Here is a 24,468-nt window from a genome sequence, read left to right as displayed (position 1 = left end):
ATTATACATTAAGTGTTTGAAACTTTTTGCTTCCTTTAAGGGTTCAAACAAAGCAAAATGTTCTATGATAATATATACTTTATTTCTAGAAGATATAAATGTATGTCTTTCTATTGATATGCCATAAATCTTGTCCGTAAATGAGCAGTCAAATGATTCTGCGGATCCAGATCAGGTCTAATTTATTTTCTACAGGATAAAGGTTACACTTTTTTTTGCATTGCAGGTGTGCAAAAAACTAGGATTCACCACGAGAATCCATACATCATGTGCATGAACTGATTCGAGGATATTGCGGTATGGTCCCTGGTTATAAATCAACATGACAGATAATGCAAGCAGGTGAAACTTACGTATATATTATTCCACTACAGGGTCTCAAAGAAGCCGCGCTAGTTTTGTTTCATTACCTCAATCTGACAAACTTAATAACCCGTATTTTGAGGTCATACTTTAGGCAAGAGCTCGTATCGGGATAGAGATTGGAAACAGACTGACCTGCAAATAGAAGGAGCTGGAAAATTTAAAATCCATCACGGATCAGTGGCTGCGATAATGGGGTCCCCCAGCTTTGGTTTACACTGAATGAACAGGAGGAAGACCCTCAAATTTAATGAGCTGGCGAGTGAGTGCCGGGTCTGATAGTAAAACTTTTATGATTGTTTGTATTACACTTTTAATGTTTCCGTTCTCGGAATTTCTGTGAATTTCCTCTCATTATTATTTCTTGCCCTCGTGTGCCCTGAGATCTGCCCATCGTGGTTTAGTGAGCTGTCGCCCCATGATGCATCCTGAGGAAAAGTGGGCTCAAATAAAAGGCTTTTTACTTTTAATGATCAGTTCCATTTGACTTGAGCGATTGATTCGATGCGATGGAAACAAACCTTGCCAGTGGTGTTTGTAGTCACAGGTCCGGGACAGCGCGATCATCATGGCGCTGTAGAGCGGCAGGACCATGGCGCACAGACGCCAGCTTCGTCCTCGACCCTGGTCCGTGAAACACTGCAGCTTCCCGGCCAGGTAGAAGGAAGTGAAGCCCAGTCCGGAGAAAGCGACTGCGAGAGAGAAACAAATAACTTTTTTTAACAATTTTTCAACTTTATTTACAAACACGTCGACGAAGAGAAATGTTGACATTTTGTAACATCAACAATTCATTTGAGGTGATTGAAAATAACCTGAAAATTCAAAGACCTGCATGAAGAGAGTGAAGCAACTTTCTCTGCACAGTTACTGCTGAGGAGGAGTATGTGATGTTTCATTAGAACAGTTGTTCAAAACAAAGGAAAATAGTGCAGAGACCACCATCTAGTGGACTCTAAAATAATGACACTGTTTCATGAAGCTCTAAAACAACCACAAAAGTGTGTGTTCTCGTTCATAAATCCATAATGAGGTTCTTCATTTAAAGGACAACTGGTGGAAGATATACAAACATTATATTTTCACTACTAACCATACTGAGAAGCAACCTATACTTGTCAGTACTTCATTTTGGTTTTCACTTTTATTTTAAAGTTGAAATTCAAAAAAACAAATATTGAAAGATTAATTTTAGAATATAGTCCTGACAGAGATTTTCAGGCTGACCAAGCACTTAAAGCACATTTTTTTCTCAAGGTCAAATTAGTCATAGATTAATTCTGACAGAACTTAACTCTGACAAAGTTTTGTAACAGATTTTTACTAGTGTTGTTCTGATGAAGCTTCATGAAGCAGTTTTATTATTCTCAGAGTCCACTAGATGGCGGTCTCTGCACTATTTTACTTTGTTTTGAACAACTGTTTTAATGAAATATCACACATCACATTTTTAAACTGATGGCGCCACCTACTGACCTCTAAAAAACATGACACTGTTTCATGAAGCTTCTTCAATAGATTACAGGTTTATTCATGAAAACTATTTTGTGCACTTTTTTAGCACAGGCACCATTTCAAAAGTAAAGATCTACTCCTGAATGATCAGTGTGATTAAGGCTCTCCGAGGGCTGAAAAACAATGTAGGCATAAATATTTAATGTCAGTACAAATGTGTTTAACGCACAAAGCTACAGGGGTTCATTTACTAACAGAGAGTGAGATCAATATCAAGAGCAATATTGGAAACGTTTGGAGCGAGTGTTTTTTAAGTGAGAAAATGAGTTATATAGTGATTAACTTTAGTAAGAAGCAGTGAGTTTTTATTAAGGAATATACATAAAGAAACATTTGTTTCGCCCTACTACAACAGCCAATACAACACTTACCAAAAAGTCAGAAAATGCTAAACGTGTTTCCGTTTATATATTTTAAAAAATAGCATTAAAGTTTGCTATTGTCTATAAATAAACTCGCAGTGATCCTGAATAACTGCCAGAAAATATACCTCATCACTTATGTATGTATAACAACATATATATGTATAACATTGTTATACATATGTACTGTATGTATAACAATGTATAACAATTTCTAAGACAAAAAATATACTTAAATCTAGGAAAACCTTCATATAACTGTAGTCATGAAAGGGTTGAAAAAAAACCTTTTATTTAAAAATGTTTGATAAAGCTGTGGCATAATTCCCTGAATCCCCAAATAATAAAATCATGACACGAACAACCTGACAGAATTTTGATCGGAGAAACAATCTTTTTTTTTTCTCTTACCTCCCACCCTCTCTTTTCCAGCTGAGTCATTTTTAGAGATATTCAATATCAAAAGAAATTGAAGTTTCTCCAAAACACAAACAAGTTTTCGCTGGTCTCACCCAAGATATACATATACTCTTATTTTGTATGTTCGTCTTAATGTTCTTAATGTATAGAAAAGATTCACAAGGGTGTGTAGTTTTATTGTTTATTATTATTGTTCAAATATTAGTAGTTTGCCGCAGTTTGTGTGCAATTTATTTGCTTGAAAAAAAGAAAATTGTGTTGAAATATCCTCCCGTCATTAGTCCACAGCTTCTCCTTATGTCCATCCATCTCAGTTAAAATTGACCTCTTTACGTTTCCAATCACAGTCAGGCTCATTCCATTTATTTTAATAGCTCCAGCTATAGACGAGGCGATTCCATCCCTCAAGCAGGAGCCGACGTGAATCGATGACGTACATGCGATGGATAAACTACCGACGACATCTCTGATTTTTCCACCACTTCTCTGATTCCTCTCCCTTCACGAAATCGGCCAACGCAAGTTGGAAGCTGTTTAAGTCTGTCACTCAAGAGGAAAAGTAAACACAATCAGGAGCTCGGAAATCGTCTGCTGCATAATTCACATCATTATTTAGAGTTTGAATGAGTTGACGGCGAGATCGGGCTCCTTCAAAGCACATGGTTCTATATTTTGAGCGAGGCACTTTTCATAGATTCCTTTTTAAGTTGTTTTTCTCACAAGTATTTTTTAATTAATGTTGATAGCAAAACAAGTTGGATGATTCAGTTTCAGTGCCGTTTTTCTTTAAAGTAAAAATCATCTTGGACAAGCAATTCTATCTAACACAATCTCTATTTATATTCTGCATTTACGTTTTTCATAGAGCTGAGGAATTAATCTACGACATACCATAATGAAGATGTCACCTGCAGTTGGTACAAAACCCTGCAGCAAGAATTCTGACCCGCTCTAGTAGAAGAACTCACATTTTTCCGATCCTTAAAGCTCTTCACTGGCTGCCAGTTTCTTTGAGGATCAACTTTAAAATTCTGGTTCTTACTTTCAGATCTATTCATGGTCAGTCTCCTCCTTACATCAGTGATCTGATCCAGCCTTACACCCCAGCTCGGGCTCTGAGGTCTGTGGATCCGAATCTCCTGAGTCTATCTTATCTAATCTGTGTTTGATGGATCTACTGACTCCTTCAATAAACATCTTAGGACACTTTTATTCGTGCAGGCTTTTCCTTGATGGTCTAAAAATATACAAATAACCTTTACTTACTTACTCCTAATGAGTCACAAAACATCAATGTAGTACAAAACATGCCTGGTTTTATTGTTATAAACATGTATTCATTTGATATCGGAAATTAAATAAATCAGGCAAAATTGTGTGAGAAGTTTCCTGCTTTAAAAAAGAAGAAACACCACTTCATCTTCTACCACCCACAAGCTGAGAACTAGTGCTTGCAGCAAATATCTTGAAAAAAAATAACTTTTACAAAACCCGAACAGGTTCCTGCTGGTTTCCTTTTCTGAAAAACACAACAACAAAAACAATCTATACATGATTTTATCATTCATGTTCTATTTTATTGCCTACCTTTGCTCCTCAAAGTAATCTCTTCCTCTGTCACGTAACTTAAATAAAATAAATACTTTTTACCAGCCAGCATGTGAAAGTGTTACATGTTGGTATGTAAAACTGCAAAAAGGGCATGAAACAAAACTTTTTTAACGATACAAGTATTAATAACCCTTATATTTTAGGTGCTCATTCAACATAGAAATACGTATAAAAGTAAGACGTAGAATGACTTAGGAGCCATTTTAATAAATAGTTTAACATGTACTGAAGTTGTTACTTGCTTTTTAGAAAATGAAATGGAAAATAATCACAGCAGCTCACGAAAGAAAAAAAACAGCGTTTTATTTAGCCCAAGGCTTGACTGATATTGTCTAAAATATAAATAAATACAACAATCTGACAATAGTATTGTCGAACACAGAAATGGGCTATAAAAAAAAAAAAATCTCTCAAAATCCTCTTTAACTCTTCAACCGCTAAATGTTTTACTCATTGCTAAACATTTCGGTAGCTTCATTGATGTATAAAATGTGCTTTAATCATTTGCAAAGTATTTTTGTATTTTATTGTATATTTTTTGGTCTATTGTAACAATTTTTTTCGAGCTAGCATGCTAAGCTAATTGGCATGCTAAGCTAGAGGGTTATAACTGGATAGTTTAACTATATTTAAAGCAGTAAAGTTATGTATTGTATTCACAACGAGCTGAGACGTCTAAACATAATAAAACATAAGAGGGAACCATCTCTGTGTCTCGTAACCTACAACCATCTCTCACGACGCTATAATAAACGTGATTACAGAAGCAGCGGGTTCGCTCGATGAGCAGCTTTAACTCATTAAAGCGACGACGATCTGCACACGGAGAGGACAAAAAGACTAACTCGAGTAATTCGCCATCGACGATTCAAACAATGATTCCCTCGACGAAACACTGGGACCGAGCCAGAGTGATGAGTGCAGTGCGATGGCTTTTTAATTATTCAAACAAACACAAGGTTCATGCAAAGTCAAGCAACCAGGAAATGCAATTATATTCAGTACCGAGGGAATCCAATCAAAACGGGGGAAGTTGATAGTAGTGATGAAAGTTTTCATGAATATGTAACATAAGTATTGAGTGAAACAGTCCAGAGTAGCTGATTGCAATCAGAAGAAATCTGATGACGGTCATCCCACTTCTCTCGCCACTTGTAACACAATGCTGGGTCAAGACAAGTTTCTTTCCTTGAAAAAACCTCAATTTAAGAAATTTTACAAAATTATATATAATTTTTTTTTTTAATAGGCCCTATTCGCACGGGATAAGCATTACCTGGGGAACTCTGTGTTTTGCAAATGACCCTCCTCTGCGTTATTTTAAGTGCTTTCACACGGGATAAGCGACGTCTGTAAAATAGTCATTTTTTACTGACATTACCTAGAGATACAGATGTAAAAAGGAGCGCAATTACTAAAAGAGAAAGTTAGTTTAACCAAGCGTTAAGATAAAGTGGACAACCGTTTATTTTCTTTCGTTTCTCAACTTATCCAGACGCTCAACAGCGAGAGCGCTGCCAGGCACATTTATTTGCCCCAACATTATTCTTACAGAAGAGACACAGTCTGTTACAGTAGTGTAACCGAGTGTATTCGTGCGGGAAACAACGAGGCTGTAACTTAGTTTGTAGCTGTGCAGCGCGCACGTCTTCTTTACTTTTGTCATGTGGAACAACAACAACCATCTACTTCCTTTTCAACCCCTTCAAAATAAAACAGCGGAAGTAAACATTAACACAATGGCGAGTGCCTAGAAGTCCATTACAGCTGCATATATGCAGCATTCAGAATTACAAACACAGACATTCGGATTCGCACTGGACTAGTATTATCACCTGACGTCTGTGTTTTGGTGAATTACAGTAGGTCATTTGCGGCGGAATTATTACATTACAAATCACAGACATGGTGCATTCACAAGGGATTAAAACTCAGACATTCTCTGTAATTATTACAAATTACCAGAGGTCCCCCGGTAATACTAATCCCATGCGAATCGGACAATAGACACTTCACGAGGAGCCAGTATAACAACAACAGTGAATTGTCAATCATTCTCTCCGTTTTCTTGTCTTTTCGTTGTGTTATTTCATTAAAATTGCATCACATTTTAGACATTTTTACGAAGATAAGATGGATGACAGCCTGCAACACAACGCTTTGTTCTCTCAAAAGACTGTGGTCCTTGATGTAACTGGAAGGAGATAACAATCAAACCGCGTAGCCAAGGTCTGGCAGGCAATTTCCGAAGCGATTTAGTAGATATAGTAGTTAGATACTCTCCACCTGTTGACACATACTGAATCGGGAAACAATTGAAAATAAGTTATTGTTTAACTTTAACATAAAAGGACTGACTAACTGTGCTAGCTCCAGTCACCTAGAGGCGAAATTTACTCAAATTTCCAATTAAATAACATTTTTACAATTCTTCATATCAAATTGAAAACAGTAACAGGAAAAAACATATGTTGTTAAAAAAAAAATAAAACTATATTTAGACGAAAATGTATTGCATTTGTTTGTTTTCTTCTAGAGTCTACAGTGCAGTGTGCGATTTAGCCAGCTCTTAAAAATCAAATTAGTTATTTTCTAAAGTGCAGTAAAAAATATATTTAAGAAAAGCATAACTGTTTTATAGGTTGTGAAAATGTTTTCTTTGAGTGCAGTTTTTTCCCACTCACAGTCACAAGGTTGAGGGCTTGTTTTGATGCGAAATCAAAATGGTTTTCTTTTTAAGAAGCCAAAACATTTTTTAAGCATTGACAAGCCACGCAAGAATATTTTTCCACACATTTCACAGAGAGTGATGGATGTGAAGACGCTCATCCGGAAATGCCACAAACTCTACTGGACCCGAACCCACTCGATCACAAATGATGTCCAAATTCTGAACTTTTGAGCCTAATGTGCCTTTAATACGGTGTACATTTTAGGACATCGTCAGGTCTCTGAGAAAGTTGGTCAGGTCTGAGGAAAGAAGTTCATTTTAGGACATCGTCAGGTCTCAGGAAAAAATGTATCAGGTCTCAATTACTTCCAATAAACAAGTACTTAAAAAAAGAAAACGTTAAATTCATTTTTGCCTAATACTGCTGTAGGTCGATTTGGCGAAATACTTTTATTTTGAAGACTGAGAATGTTCGATCTGATGGATGTTTTCATGTTACTTCTTGGACGTTTTCCTGAGGCCGTCTTACAAATGAGAGGGTTTTTTCTGAGAGCTGATCTTTTTTTTTCCCTGAGACCTGATAATTTTTTTCTCTGAGACCTGATAGTTTTTTTTTCCTGAGATCTAATTATTTTTTTCCTGATACCTGATAACATTTTTCCTAAGACCTGATCAACTTTCTCTGAGACCTGAGGAAAATGTACACAGTACTTTAAAGACAGAGGCAGTAGGTTTTGTTCAGGGATTCTTTTTTTTATTCGGGTTTTCCGGTCTTTAATAGTCTTCAGTACTTTCAAAAGTTTCAAAAGTTCAAAAGTCAGGTTTATAGTATTTATCCATTTATAAAGAGAAATCTGGACTCAAATATTAGTGCTAAAGTTTGAGGATTTAATAGCAAACCCACGCACAGAAGCTCTTTTAATGGCAGCAATACATCTCTCATGACTTGACCTCTGACACCGACTGGAACTCATGAGAAACTCTTGTGTTCCTGGGCACCAAAGCTGCATATTAACCAGCCACTTATGAGCCATCCATTAACACACAGCAGCCTAACAGGAACTCATTATTAGCGCTGTATAATTGCGGCTCTGGCTCCCACGCAAGCTGTTTCTCAACCTCTTTGGACACTTGAAGTGAAGAGTGTTTCTGTGAGTAATCAGCCGGAATGTATTTGCCGACCCGAACGGTTCTAGCCACGCACCACGATAAGCTAACCGAATTTGAATGTCAGAGGTATAAGCGAGCTTCTCTTGAGAATCTCTGTGGCACAGATGATGGATGGTGATGAAGGAAGACCTCTGAGAACATTCACTTCTAATTACTTTTTTATTTGATCGTCCTCCGGGACGAAGGCACCAGACTGGATGGCCACAAAACATGAGTCTGTAGAGAATCATTTATTTGACAGATAAAAGAAGGATTGTTGGTTTTGGTCCAGGGAGTTTTATCAGGGTCACAGAAGATGTCAAAATACCAAAGAAAGTTGCAATGAAACTACTTCGATCAGACCAGGAAGTGCCTTAACCCTAAGAAAGAAACTAATAAAAAAGGCTAGGAGAATAATCCATTGATTTTTTGGACATATTATTTAACTATATGTTTCCGGTTTACTACGGTTTGAAGTCTATTCGAGTCTATTCCTGTTACAAATAGGAAGATGCCAGTACGGGAAATTATTTGTTTCTATTTTAACCTGGGACATCATTATAAGGACATCATTGCAGCTTTGCTTGCTAGATGTTATGTTTTTTATGGAAGACATTTCAAAAATAACCTCAAAGATGTGAAGCCTTGTAAAGGGAAAGGTGAACCAGAATCTGAAAAGTACACTCGATTACAATTTTTTTTGGGTTTGCACTCAAAGATCTATTCAGAAGCTTGAAATGAAGGAAGAAATGATAAAGAGATGACTGTCAGGGAATCAAGTAATACATTGTTAAATAATGAAGAAAACAACCAGAGTTGTAGAAAAACCTATAAAAACAACAGGAAATGAGCAAAATAGAGAAATAATAATTAAAGAAAATGGTAAAGAACAACAAAATTTGACCAAAAAAAAAAAATCAAGGGAAACTCTTCAATAGAGATGAGGTTTGTCATTTGTGAGAGACTCTGAGGTACATGTCCATTTCAGAAGAGTGCTGGATGATGGACAGGTGCAGGTAGACTTAAGGAAGCTGGAAAAAAGCAATTTAATGAGAATTGTGCAGTTTGTTTACTGGAGTTTTTGAGGGAATGAATATTTATCTGTTTATTTATCTCATCTAGGGAAACATCTACTTTCATTCCTAAAACTTAATCAGTGGAACCTGAAGCCGTGTCAGAAAGTTTCTCCTTATTTACTTGACTGTCGAGCACAAACTCAGTCAGCGGAAATGTTTAATCTGATGGATTACTCTTCACCATATTCCTGCACTGGAATAATAGCGGTTGAGATTGAATTTATTCCTCCTGACGTGGCGCTACACCCACTCCATCTCTTGACTTTCCGGCGACCCTGCTCGGCGCCCCGCTCCTACATTTGTCAGGATAAAAGCCGCGAAAACATATTCGCGGTACGACAAGATTTGTCCCGATGAAAAGAGACGGACAGGAAATTGAATTCTTCTTGCTTTCTTGATGTGCTGGCATATGGGCGCTCACCGTGCCCTCGTCTCAACATTCTCTCCATCACATTCTGAGTCACAGAGCAACAGCATAAGGCTATTAGAGCTGCTGCGCTGACGACTGTAATCCATGCAGAGTCTCTCGCTGGCATTTCTTTTGGGGAAACAGTCAGAGCTTCAAAGCGCTTCTCCTCCATTAGGTGTCTTTGAAGACGCTTTAATAAGAACCTTTAAGAAATACGTCTCATAGCATCATCTTACCGCCCAGAAAGTTCTTCAAACCTTCTCTGCTCACTGGAGAGGATTAATATCCACATTGAATTATATTTTTTGGATTAAAAAGCCGATTATTCAATTACTTTCACTGAATTAACAAAACTGTTTGTTGAAATGAATACATTTTTTAAACATTTTACTTGACGCTTTAGTCGTCAAGTATTTTTTGGCTTCTGAGCTGCTTTGGTAGAGTTCGGATTTCACCGCGGCAACCACAGCACTTTCCGTAACCGTCCTCCACACTTGCCGTAACGCCCCAAAAATATACCTGTGTTTAGGGAAACAACTTTCCGTGACCGCCCTTGGCTTTTCATTTGTTCATAAATACTGGTAGCGTAATTGTTTCGTCGAATGAACATAGTAAAATTGTCCCCAATTGACTGTTATAACATATCATTTTCAACTGTTCAATATCTATCGTTAAAAGGTAAACAACATGGGCTCAGACATTTTGGAAGCTTGTGCCAAAGGTTAACTGACGACGGAAACAGCCGAGCAGTTCCTAGTGATACACTCATGACATTAGCATCTTGAAGGAACATTAGGTGTCCGGTGAATTTTGGTCAGGCAGCGAACTTTAAAAATGCCGAGCAAGGAAAGGGTGAAAGGAAAGGACGAGAAATTACAGGCTTTTGGGAAAAATTTAGCAAAATACACAACTTTTTTAGGTTTATTCGATTGTTTAAATGCAGTGTGTAAAGTATTTAGTGGTTCGTTTGCCCTCGAAACTCGTCAGTTCCTAAAACTGTTGTTTATGTGCGTGTTTATTTTGATTCGTGTGTGTAACATACGTTGATTTGTATACTTTTTGTAAACATTTAATATAAGCCGCTAATGAAAACGATAATATTGATAGAATGATAATGCCGTTTTATATATTCCTACTGCTACTTCGAAATAAATGTTTCCCTTGGTGCCCTAAATGTATGCTCTTCTTTAAAGCAACACTTGCCTTGACATAAAAAGTTTAAATTCGAAGCCTGCTTTGGAATCTTAAAATATTTCACACACAATTGCAAAAAATATTTTAAATATGCAGTTTGAGGAGATTTTTTTCAAAATAAGCGAGAAATCAAGTGTCTTTTGGTATCAGGGGTTGCCTCAGCAAGACCTCTACATCTTCATCTCCTTACAAAAGGATGAAGAACATTGTGCTGTGACTTCCGAGGTTTTCACTCGATCGATCTACAGGTAGAATTGCAACATTGCTTTCCAATTGTGCCATAAACCGGGATGTGATTATTTGACCAGTTCATTCCACGTCTCCCAGGGTTGTCGTGCCAAATTTTCCTTATTTTTTCCGGGCAATAACAATCTTGTCAATGATGTCACACATGGAACTGGAGTGATCTCGCCTATCATATTGGAGATAAGTATGAAAAAGCTTTGATAGCGATCCAAAAATGGGGCAAACTGTTACGGCCCCTTCCTGCTAGATCGATCCACTTTTCACAAGATAGACAGGCCTTAAACTCAACAGATGGACTCATTTAAGTATGTTACTTTAATAATGTTCAATTTGCTGCACAACAACCATGGAGATGAAGATGACATTTCCTGCACAGCGAATTAGACCTTCACACTCCAAAACTTTTGACGAACTTTCCAAAGCAAACACATGTCCACCCAGTATATACAACTTATGGTCTCAGTGGTTGTTAGTGATGGTCTGATGAAGCTTCATGAATCAGTGTCACGTTGTTTAGAAGTCAATAGGTGGCGCCATCAGTTTAGACCGTAGGTGCCTGACGCTAATACAGCACTTCCACCTTCAGTAGGAAAGTCTGAAATGGTTTTCAGTACTAATGCTACATTCCTGAGGGATCATTAAAGTTCTACCTAACCTAACCTAACCCAATCTAATTGGTGTCCACCACTCAGATGCCCTTAACCCTTCTGTTATTTCTGGGTCAAGATGACCCGGATGCTGTAAAATAAATGTGTCTGTGGTATCCTTGAACTTGACCCAGAGACAACACAAGGGATACCACAAAGACATTTGTTTTTGGGACTCTAGGTCACCATGTGATAACACAAGCGTTAAGACAAGCTAGGACAATTGTTTGTTGTCCACCTAGGTAGCGGCCCAGGTGCAGACCCATGAGATACTAGAGAGGTCAGTCTGGGAACAACCAGGTGTCCCCTTAAAATCGCTGACTTTTTAAGAATACATCTGGCCCACTTAATGGTGCTGCCCCTACAACGCAGAAGGAAGAAAAACAAGTGTTTGACATTCAGAGCCCAAGTGTGGTACCAGTGAACAATAATTCATCATAATTCTCCAGCGAACAGGTCACACACTTGAGTCAACAACCGAAGTGCTTGACTGGAGGATTGTTATTTGTGATCAGGTTTTCTAAGGAAGCAGCATCATCCCTCAGACATTACACTAATAGATTTGCATGCAGGGCTGGTGTTACCGTACGTGAGGGCAAACAAAACATCCTAAATTATTCCTTCAGCAGCGCGGAACATTATTCCCTATGTAATCGCTCATGCAATACTTGTGCGTCCCCTTTACCGTGTTCGGAAATATCCTCATGAATTCTAAGTGCAGCCATCGAATGGAGTGGAAATGTAATATAAATTCAAACGTAAACGGCGAGCTCACCATCGCCGGAACGTCCGTTTTTCATTCCGTGCACTTCAACATTATGAGCATTTTACTTTTGAACTCTTAGCTGATGTGGGGGGGGAGTGGTATTTCAAAGCCGTATCCAACACAGATATGCTGCAGTGTGAGAAAGTTCGATTTTTTTTTCTTCTTTTAATGATTCAGGTTCGTTTTCATGAGGGTTTTTTTTTTTTGCCCTCAGCAGAAACTCAGCACACCAATTTACATCCAACCACCTGACAACAAACACCTGAATTATTTATTGCTGCGGAAGTGGAAAACAGCTCAGGAGTCCAAATGTGTCCGACAAAAGGTCTGCAGTGCAAGAGAATGAGATTTAATCAGCATCAGTATCGTCTCAGCCTCGTGTTTAATTGGAAAATAAGGAATATTAAAAAGACTCTTAGGAGCAATTATGACGGGAATGGGTGTCAATTTATTGGTCAATAGAGGCAATAAATGAAAGAAATTCAGCAGGATGAGCCAGGAAAGGCTTGCTATGCTCCTGGGGTCGAAAAAATGATTTAAACTAATAATAAGAGCCAATTTTTAATGAATAAATTTAACTGCACCTTCACAGTGCTATATACACAACCATTCATACTAAAGTATAATCTGGATTATAATCCAGGTCCAATCGTCTCCAAATACTCTAAACAATACTAATAATAAAAAAATCCAAATGTTGTTCATAAGTAATGTTTAAAGTAAGAAACAAACTCTCAAACCAGCTGTAGAAAAGGGTAAGTATCTGATAGCAAACTGGATCGATATTTTAAAGTCATTCAAGGCTTGATCAATACATTTTTATACCACAGCCGTGTTAGATACTCCAAGAAGAGGTATCACCATTTTGATAGATCATAACAGAGATATATTTCCAAAATAAATTGAACAGTAGAAAAGCCTGACAGTAGAATAATTCCAATTGATCGTTAACTATTTATTTGTATTTTTTGGCAGACCTGTGTAAAACAAAAACACATTTTCCACTTCAGCAAATACCCTATCTCTGCATTTGTTTACAAATCTCGAGTATTGTCACACTTCACTGCTTCACTCCTAAAAAAAAAAAATCCCATTCTGGGAGAACTTTTTTGTGTTAGTTAGTTGTGCGCTGACAGCCGCGCACGACATGTTTACAATAAATTGTTAAGCTTGTTACCTGGCAGCCATGCTATCTAAAGTGACGAGCTTTCTGCTGCTGAGGGGTTTAGAAAACTGGGGAGGATTTAGAAACAAGCTGTGAATCATTTACATGACATCGTCGGCGCTAGAATTCTATTACGACTCCACTTCAATATTTGGACTCAAATATATAGCATTTTATTGACCGTTCATTTTGAATTATTAGGGAGATCATTGGATTCCTCCTGAAGTGGCACTTGGATCGCCTGAAACCTCAGTTATCAGTCCATTGAATTGTCGTTTTCATCGTACATATCATCGTAAAACTGAAGAAGCCTCTCGGATAAGAGGTGAAACCATTTTCTTTTTCAAAACTCTACACAGTGCAGTCGTTTTTGAACCAATTGGATATCTCTGCATACCGGCCAGATCGCTTCTAAAAATAGAGAAAGGGTAAAGTACTAGATGTTGAAATATGAATGGTCTAGGGCCAAATATTGGCCTGTCGGATGGCTGGCACAAAATCCAAGTAGAATAATGTTCATGATGAGATGGTGAGAAAAACAGGGATACTTAGGATAAATGAAGCCTTGGAATGAAGTGACTGCTAAACGAATTTGACCCCTTGTGTAATTGAGTTTCACACCATTCAGCTAGAGTCAGGGTAATAAAAAGAATGGCTGGTGATTGGATGTATTGTAGGAGATAGTAGTGGCCTACTAGATGATATCAGTTAATGGATAAAGGTCTACTCTTTTATTAAATGAAGCCATTAACTCACAGGATGAGTGGCTGCTGGGGAAACTCTTGCGCCCCTCTGAGACCAGATGAGACTCTCCTGTGCAGAGCATCTTCGCGTTCACCTGGCCGTCGGGGAAGCACCGCTGGAAATAGTCGGGTCTGGGTCTGTGGATCAGAATTAACAAGTGTTATCACCTCAACCGTGTCCAATGGAGCTGATGCCCTTACCTGCCCACGATCAGCTTGATGGTGTTGGTGAAGACCCCGTTCAGGGCGAGAGCCAGGGACACGGCTGCAGAAGGAAATGAAGCCAGCGTCAAACAAGCCAGATCATCACTCTCATTTACAAAGACACCCAGAGTTGCTACATAATGCAGGGATACAAGCGCTAAAGAGGACCCGTGGACTCTCCATCACAGGTGTAAGTAAGTAAGTAAGTAATAGTTACTTGTAAAGCGACTTTCTAGACCAGGGTCACAAGGCGCTTGACGTTCAAAAGCAATACATATAAAAAAAAAAAAGGCTGTACAGGCTCTAAAAGGCCAAGACAAAAAAAGACAAACACAGGAGTCCCAGAAAATCAGGAAAAAGCACAAATAAAAAGGTCTTAAGATGTTTCTTGTAGGAGTCAGTAGATCATCAAACACAGAGGAAGATCTTTCCAAAACTTAGGAGCAACTGCCTGGAAGGATTTCTCTCCTCTGGTCCTGAACCATGTTCAGGAACCATCAGTAGATTCTGATCCACAGACCTCAGAGCCCGAGCTGGGGTATAAGGCTGGATCAGATCCCTGATGTAAGGACGAGTCTGACCATGAATAGATCTGAAAGAAGGAACCAGAATTTTAAAGTTGATCCTGAAAGAAACTGGCAGCCAGTGAAGAGTTTTAAGGATCGGAGAAATGTGAGTTCTTCTACTAGAGCAGGTCAGAATTTCTGCTAAAAAGTTTTGTAATAACTGCATTTCTTGTTTAGACACAAAAATAAACTCTTACAATAGACTAAACTAGAAGACATAAACGCATGGATTACAAGCTCCAGATTGTGTTGTGACACCATTTTCCTGAATTTAAGTGATTTTTCTCAACTGAAGGAAACAGTTTATGGTCATTTTTTCTCAGTGTTGTACTAGAAAGGTGGACAGATGGCTGTCATCAGTTGTGTGAAGAAAAAAAATGGTTAATTCATAAGCAGCAAACTCTGGCTGTCTGGGGTTCACACTCCATAAATAATGCACTGTCATCCATCCATCACGAGAGGTTTGAAAAGCAAAATCATAGCAATGGCAGATTCTGCATCCAATAAAAGTGATTGATAAAAGGCTCTGAGATTGGTTTGTGTTGGTGATAAAACCGAAGCTGCAGACACATTTGATCTAAGGTTCCATCCTGCTGTCATTATGCTAATGTAAAGCTGTCTTAATGTATTTTACACTGGGACGTGGCTTTAAGATATAATTAGCTTCGTGATCTCCCACTGTATATAAGAACCTCATTACTAGGACAATCCACATGAATTTCTTCGCTGCTTGAGTGTTTGTTTAATGTATTCCAAAGGAAGGATTGTTATGACTGCAGCACATAAAGCAGAGGAAAGTGCTTCGTCAAACTTGACTTATGATGTTTTGTCTGGTGTTTTTTATTCATCCATTGATTTTGTCTTTTATTGCAAAGTTTTCAAATATAAACAATTATATATGATGATGAATTTGAGCAGACGTTCAAGCCGCCACCGAGTCCCTTATCTAATGAAGGGAGCAGCCAAGAAACTCCCACACTCTTTGGCACTCACGACAGAGGATTGGCTCTTCCGTTTCCTTGTTGATGTTCCTGCTTGGCCCCCTTGATGGCTTTGAAATGGTGCCAGACTAAAATCAGTTTGTCTTGGCGACCTCTCGAAAGAGGCTCACTGCAGATCACCACGTATTGATATTCTGGGTTTTGATTTATTAATTGGTCAACTGGTCTGATTTCTCAACTATACAACATAAAGATCTGAGCAGTTCGAATGAAAAACAGCCTGAAAGACACATTTTCTTGCAACTATTCAGGAGTTCAGGGTTTCTGATTATTAACCTGAAAAAAGATGATCCAAGTTTTATTTTTTGGATGATTCTTTGCTTATTTTTTTGAGTATTTTCTTTTATATTTTCTTAACCCGGTTAGGTTTGTTCACACCAAACACAATTTTTGCGTGGCTGATGTTTTCAGGTGACAAAACGCTTCCCTGACGCCAAATTAAATCTTAAAAAAAAGTCAATATTGTCTAAATTCAGTGTTAAAATTGAGTTCAGCCAAAATTCAAATTCAGTTTTCTACTCACCCTCATATCTACCAAGGGTTGTTTTTTTGAAGTTATAGAGAGAAATCTATGTTCATAGGATGTTAGCAAATAGTCGTCACTTATTTTTGGCGAAAAGGAAAATTACAAAATATCCAAATACCTCCATACTGCTCGTCTGTGTCATGTCCTGTCTTTTAAGTTCCCTTTCGTCTCACTTCCTGGTTTTATTGTGAAGTCCTGCTTCCTGTCTTGTTAACTTCTACTTACCTCTTTTGCTCTGAACTGATCAACCTGATACGTGTAACCTGTGTCTTTGTCTCACCTGATCCCAGTTCACATTGATTGATTGTTGTGTGTTTAAAACCCTCCCTTGTCTGTCTGTCTCTGTCATGACACCAAGTTTCTGTGGTACATGGTTTTCTCAAGTATAGGATGTGTTCAGTTCAGTTGGCCAATGTTTTGTGCCTTTTTGTCAGTGCCTTTTGCCTGCTCTTTTTGTTAATAAAGTACTTTGCTGTCCTCAGTACTGACAGTCTGCAACGTCTATCTTATATTTAAGCCCGAACATGAGGAATATTTCAGACTTTGAAAAGTCCATATTTTAAGCTTGTTTGTAGTAAGTAAGTAATTTTTATTTATATAGCGCTTTTCCAGACCAGGGTCACAAAGCGCTTAAACAATCAAAACAATATTCAATAAAGTATATACTTTAAAGATCAAGATAAAACTGATAACATAACAGGAGTTCCAGAAAATCAAGGAAAAGCCTGAACAAATAGAAACGTCTTAAGATGTTTCTTAAAGGAGTCAGTAGACTCCATCAAGTGCAAAGACAGGAAGATCGTTCCAAAGCTTAGGATCAACAGCCTGAAAAGATTTCTCTCCTCTGGTCCTGAACCGTGTGCGAGGAACCATCAGTAGATTCTGATCCACAGACCTCAGAGTAAATGGCTAAAATGCTACACAAACAGGAAAAACTTTGGTTAAAGTCCTAGTGTACACAGTAGAGACCGGTCGCGACCAACATATGGACATGCATTTTTGCCTGTAACTCTGTAACTTATTCTGTGAAAAATCCCAACCCTTTAGTCGACATGAGGGTGAGTAGAAAATCTGTGAAGTTTAAGTCAATTGGAGGGTCGTTATTTTAAAATGTATAATTATCAAAAACTTTTTTTTATAAATATAACCAAAAGAAGCCCAATTGGGGTCCCAATCTAAGAAATGATAATACCATTAACTGGATTAAAAAAAAAATTGCAAACAATGTTGTGTTAAGCCTTGTGTTATCTCAGGGTCAACCTCCACCACTGCATATGTGTTCATATAAATCAGGGAGTTGATTCTCCACAAGGGATACCAAAAACATATTTGTTTTCGGGCCTCAGGGTCACCTTGACCCTGAGATAACAAAAGGGTTAACACAACATTTTTTGCAAAAAGTTTAGTATAGTTAGATAGTTAACCTATAAAAAAGTTAAGAAACTCAGCCAAAATTATGAAAAATCTGCACAACTTGATTGTTTTTTCTATTCTTCAACAATTACACTTTATCTGGCAGCAAGGAATGTCCCCTACACTGGATAATAAACATGATGTGTGTTGTTAGATTAAGACGACATCATGTCTTCAAAATAGGCCTATCACGTTATAGTTGATAAAAAGGTGAGAAGAATGGGAAAGAAAGTGGAGAAAACAATCTTGGCAAGGACAATAGGATCCATGAGGTACAGAGACGATCGATAAGACGACCGGGATGGTGTGAGGAGCTGGAATGAATCACCACTTTAATTAGATTTATTAGCATTCCCTGCTAGCTAAAATTTTATAGGAAAAAAAAACAACAAAAAATCAACTCAAACCATTTAGAGAAACATGTGAATTAAATGCTCACGATTTGTTTCTGATGTTTCAAGACGAGCAAGAATATCTGCTTCGTCATGGATTGTATTAAAATAAGTGAAGCATGCGTTATTGTGACACCACCGGTGTGGAACGAACGATCGGCTCTCTGCAGTCTCATTGTCGTAAAGTGAAACCAGAGAGCGCTCCTGGCTTTTGTCGGGGCCCCGGCCTGAAACTTTACACCTCCTAATTAGCTATGAAGCGGACCACCGGGGCAGATCATTAGCCCCCGAGCAGGCCCTGCTAGATTAGTGGAGTCCGTCGTCCAATAGAATTCACCTCACACTGCCAGCACTCAACGGCTCCGGCCCTGAGAGACGCACTTTCACGTTGTTATTTAACAGCTTGTTAATTTGGAGAAGCGCAAATGAACAAGAACCTGTTGACCTGATCACATATGGGACGCTTGGTTTGATCGAAACTCTCCCTGTGGGTGTCCAGAAGGACTCTTTAGGAGAGTGAGTGAGTGAGTAAATAAATAAATAAGGTCAGAGCAGGGATCTTAATCTGAAGGCCGACAGGTAGTGATGCTTCATGAAACGGTGGCATACTGTTTATAGGTCAGTAGGTGGCGCCCTCAGTTTAAAAATGATGTTATGTTTCATTAGAACAGTTGTTCAAAACAAAGGAAAATAGTGCAGATATATCGCCATCAAGTGGCACTGCTTCATGAAGCTTCATTAGACCATCAATAGCCGAGGGCCATTTGGGGACCTTGGGATTGTATTTTATGGCCCACCCATTTAGCATGAGTGTGGACCAATCTCTCGTGTGGATGATAGCTGAACTATACCTTATGTCTTTGTTTCTAAAGTGCATTAAGTTACTCATCGTGATGATTCTCCGTTTTTAAGTTTATGCCTCTGTGTTCTCTTACATTCGCTAAATTAAACAAATGGCATTGACTGAAAATAAACAGTAATTTATGAATAAATTTCAAACAAATTTGGATGTTGTCAACATTCTCTCCTAGATCCTGGTTTAGCTTTGTTAACTACAAGTGCCGCATTCCATCTGTCTGGATGTGGCATTATTTTCTATGATTTTTAACCCTTGTGTTAGGGTCAGGGTCAAGGTGATCTTAAAATACAGCAAAATACAGTGGTGGAGGTCATCCACCTTGAACCACAGACAACACAAGGGACACCACAAACACACTTGCTTTCACACTTTGGGTCAATTTGACCTTGAGATTGACACAAGGGTTGACAACCTTTTGGCAGTTGATGAACCTCAAAATCTTTTTCACGGTCTGGTCTGGAAAAACACTGCAATAATTTACTATTTTCTACTAAGTCTTTCAGGATCTCTCTAACATGTGTGCTTTGTTTAGACAAGGAGTTCCTCAAAGATAGCAGGATAGATGGCAACTCGCTTAAAAACATGCACTGAAAATTAAGGAGGAGATTCCTTTGTGATTTTTCCAAATTTTGTGATTAAGTGGTCATTGGTTATGACCAGTATTTTCAAGTCATGGTTCCAGATTACTTTTCTACAAATCACTTTGCACTATTCGAAGACAAACATTTCAACAGAACTCCGTCATCATTTACATCTCAGACGCTCAAAAAGCAGCATTTAACTTCTGGTGTGAAACCACCAAATGAACAAGTAGTTACTTCAAGTGAACCTCCGGTCAAAAGAGTTTGAATTAGAGAGTTTGAGAAGATTGTTTTCCATCTTCACAACATCGCAACAACTTTGCCAAAATAATTTATCTGTGAATTTCCTTTTGCTTTTGTAACAAGGTCTCTTGTACTTCCAGGCACGAAAGCTCGAACCTTGCTCACATTCTTTGCCGGTGAGAATGATTTGCTTGGACACAATTGAAGGCTGACAAACAATAACGAAGAATTGATTTTAGTGCCGTTAAAACTCAAAGAAGGCGTTCGGATCCATTACTTTTTGAGGCTTCGTGAGAAGCTAATATCGACCTCTTCATGCTAGAGTTCGATCCCTGATCTAGGGTCAGCACAGGTGCTCGACGATATTCAGAAGAGCTGACGACATACAGTAGATGTATATAATTAAGGATTTATAATTTTCTTCATCAGGCTATTACAAAGACACTGTTTGTTAAAGTGATTTCATATTATTTATTGGCTCTTCTTGTAATTAAGACAGGGTTCACTGACCCACGCCTTACCGCCCTATAACCCATGATCCATGGACATGGTTTCACTTTTTTCCAACTGTGAAAAACATTTTAAACCTACTATGCTATATTTAAAAACTACTATACTGTAATATTTAGATCAGCTTGGCAGTTAAAAAGCTAGATGCAGTAAGTTTGCGGTGACATTTACAACAACCAACCCTTTTTATATATTAAATCTTCAAATTAAAAACAAAATTGTACTATTTATTTTTTCAAATTTAGGACATTTGAAATAAATACTTGCATTATTTCTGAAATGGAGGACACCTTGTCTGTCATGGGGGTTAAATATATATATTTTTTATTTTATATTTATGAAAGTTATGGGGCAAATCATTTCCCAAGTAGCAAAATTATATACTGTGAAGGCCGGTCAAGAAAAATAAAATAAAAACAGCCTTTATTCGATGGGGAAACCCAATGGAAAAAAAAAGTTAAAATAACAATGTTTTCCCATAACATTCCATTATGTGTTAATTATAATATTGTTATATAGTATTTTATATTACATTCTAAAAATACTAGATGACACACTTTTTCATAAATAATATTATATATAAATATATATATATAATTAATGGAGTATAATTGAAAAACACAATTAGGATTTTTTTTTTTTTAATGTATTTAAAGAGCAAGAACTACAGTATGTATAAAAACACAAATAAAAGGATAAGAGGGAGTGATAAAACAAGTATATATAAGTATAGCTATTAGTTATATTTAGAGATTAACTTATTAATTATTGATACATGGTTTAAGTATTAGATTATTTTCATTAAGCTCTCAAACCTTTTCAATACAATCAGTTGCTCCTTGGGCCACATTAATACAGTCAATACAGACCCCCCTAAACTAACACTTATCTCATTGTGGTTGTGATCCCTGTGGATCCAGCGACAGGGGATGATGGACTTTGACATGTTAATGAAAATCTTGTTAAAAAAAACCAACAACTTTCCGGCAGCCGTGTGAAATTGCGGCGGGTTTACGTAAACGGATCATTAGAGAATAAAGTGAACACCGTGTTATTTTAACTGTGATAAGAAAACTCTGATCTTTGCACACATGGAATTCTCGAACAAACCCACCGTGAGCGATGTAACGTTGTGGCGCATGTTGACTCCCACAGGGTCAACTTTGTACTCAGGAATTCCGTGTGAAAAGGGGGACAGTTTGCTTGAGTCTAATCAAAAATAAAAAAAACTGGCGTAGCGAGGAAACGTATAACGGCAGCGTCCTTTTGATCTTCTCTTGGAGATGTGAAGTCACAATGCAGGCGCTCTGCTGCGTTCTGTGATTTGTCTCTTAAACGGAACGTTGTAATCATCATTTATAATTCACTTCACATGCCTCTCGCTGGTTTGTCTCTCTAGGTAGAGAAGTTTTTCGCCCTCTTTTAAAGCTTTTAAAGCTTTCAAGAAAGGGCTGACTCCTCAAACGAGACAACATTGTATACAGCAGAGACATTCAAAACAACTTCAGCCTTACCTAAACACGCTTCTTTGATTTCCGTCTTGTCTGTCCTCTGAATGATCTTCACCACGAAAATCACCGCCAGTGGAGTGAGGAAGGAAATGGCCTGGAAGTGGATAAAAAGAATCACAATTTTTATCCTTGTTGGACCTTTTTCATTTTAGCTCAACAAAGAAAAAATATTTTTTGAAATTTATTTATTTTCACATTTATGTCAAATCTTTAGATGAAACTTCAAGATAAGATAAGAATATGTGTGATGTTATGTGTGTTAAGTAGTTTAATACTTTAAATAATTGAGGGATAGTTATAGCAGTAGCCATAAGTCATGTAAAAATAAAATATCTTATACATTTTAAATGGACAAAATATCATACATCGTATCATAAACTAGACTTCCCATATCAGTTTTATGGCAAAAAATATAAATATCCCCTAGGTATATTTTCTTTTTCATTCATATTTTTTTGTTTTATGACAAAATAATCACATTTAACATGGGGAAAAACTGATAAAGGTGTCTTTCCACGATATATAGCTAATACTATCTTGACGATGTATCTCATAAAAAATCTGCCGCACCCAGATTAAGAAAATTATTGAAATGTACTTTCAAAGATAACAAAAAATAAATGTATAAAATAAAGTATTCATTAAAAAGTCGTTATCATAGCAATCTTTTGCACGACGAGTATCTAATGTTTTAAAAGGATTTAATGATATTAAATACAAACCAAATGTACTACATGAATATTTTCTGTTACATTCTGTACTTAGTCGGACAACAATGGATTTTTAAAACTTTGTATGAAAGCAATTTTCTATAAATGGTATTTGAAGATCATTTTCAATCGTAATTTCTCATTTTTTCTTGTAACTATTCATCTCAAGTGCAAATCAATTATTTTTTTATTGAAAATCTTGTGAAATTATTAATTTAACTAATTTTTACTAATTTCCATCCACCATGTCTACATTCCCTACAAATGTAAGTGTTTCACTTCATTTTCAGGATGAAGGCAAATAACTCTTCAGCACAACTCTTTGTAACACCTGTGAAGTCTGTTTATATGCGACGACCAGAAGGTTGTAATAACTTCCATTGACTTAATTTTAGTTACAATTATCACATCACCCACATATCCATCTGTCGACCAATTATGACCAGGTTCCACTGCTTCTTTGAATGTGTTACCTCACATTAAGAGCTATTTGGAGACATATGGTGCAGCGTGAAGAAGTCGGCTTTGAATCATGCGACAAGACGGTTTTTGTTCACACTAAATAATTATAGGCGATAATAACAAGCTGATTAGTTCAGGTATTACTGCCTCTCACTCATTTTGAATAGATGAATAACTTTCTTTTTTAGCCTTTGAAATACAGAAGAAGATACAAATGAATGTGATGTAAAATATTAAAAAAAAGGTTAGGAAAGGTAATACATCTTTATATATCACAAGTGGATCCAGATGCTAATCTCATTATTATACTACCCAACATTAACTGGCAGTAGACTGGTATCTCCATCCAACATTCTTGGTCCAACATTGTCTCTCCGACTTTCACTGACTTTCTCTCCAAATGTCTCTTTATCCCTCTGAAAAACTCAATACAATCCACAAATTTAAAACTCTTTCCTCAGAGGAGGAATGTGAGAAGGATATCGGGGGAATCTTTCTAAGTTGTGGTTGATTGGAGCAAACAGTATCGATGGCTCTAAATGAGAAACAGGTTTTGATTGGCACCTCATAATATAGCAGAGAGGCAGCCCAATAAGCCACAAACACCAAAGGGTGTATTGACATTCTGACATTCCTCCGTTGAAATGTGAGCAGGGCTGGATTTTCCTGATTAAAAATTAACAAACTGATTGATTGAGTTGATCAGGCGGAGGGAGCCTAGATAGGTAGGTAGATGGATGGTTAGATTGATAGTTAGATAGTCAGAGGAATAGTCAAGTGGATATTTAGACTGATGGTCGGATGGATGGTCAGATGGATGGTCGGATGGATAGTCTGATGGGTAGCCGTATGGATGGTCGGATGGGTAGTCAGATGGTTAGCTGGCTGGATAGTCAGATGTGTAGTCGGATGAGTAGTCAGATAGGTAGTTGGATAGATAGTAGGGTGGATGGTCGGATGGGTAGTCGGATGGTTAGCTGGCTGGATAGTCAGATGGGTAGTCGGATGAGTAGTCAGATAGGTAGTTGGATAGATAGTCGGATGGGTAGTCGGATAGGTAGTCGGAAGAATAGTAGGGTGGGTGGATGGTTGGATAGTAGGGTCGATTGTCAGATGATAAGTAGGGTGGAAAGTCGGATGGAAAGTCTGATGG

General features: G+C 37.6%; 1 protein-coding gene across 1 annotated transcript in view; it reads right to left on the bottom strand.

Annotated features, from left to right (window-relative positions):
• The window catches only part of plpp4 (phospholipid phosphatase 4), a 70,014-nt gene that overhangs the window by 6,127 nt on the left and 39,419 nt on the right, over window positions 1–24,468 (bottom strand). Inside the window, exons 3-6 of the mRNA XM_087803327.1 lie at window positions 22,147–22,237; window positions 14,539–14,602; window positions 14,351–14,475; window positions 885–1,055 (exon numbers count right to left, since the gene is read on the bottom strand). Of these exons, the coding sequence (XP_087659453.1) occupies window positions 885–1,055; window positions 14,351–14,475; window positions 14,539–14,602; window positions 22,147–22,237 (451 nt within the window). The remainder of the gene's footprint in view (window positions 1–884; window positions 1,056–14,350; window positions 14,476–14,538; window positions 14,603–22,146; window positions 22,238–24,468) is intronic.

Source organism: Callionymus lyra, chromosome 11 (assembly GCF_982586985.1).
Source record: "Callionymus lyra chromosome 11, fCalLyr1.hap1.1, whole genome shotgun sequence".
Taxonomy (NCBI): domain Eukaryota; kingdom Metazoa; phylum Chordata; class Actinopteri; order Syngnathiformes; family Callionymidae; genus Callionymus; species Callionymus lyra.
Note: the sequence above shows the minus strand (reverse complement) of the source record. Positions and strands in the feature narration are given on the sequence as shown.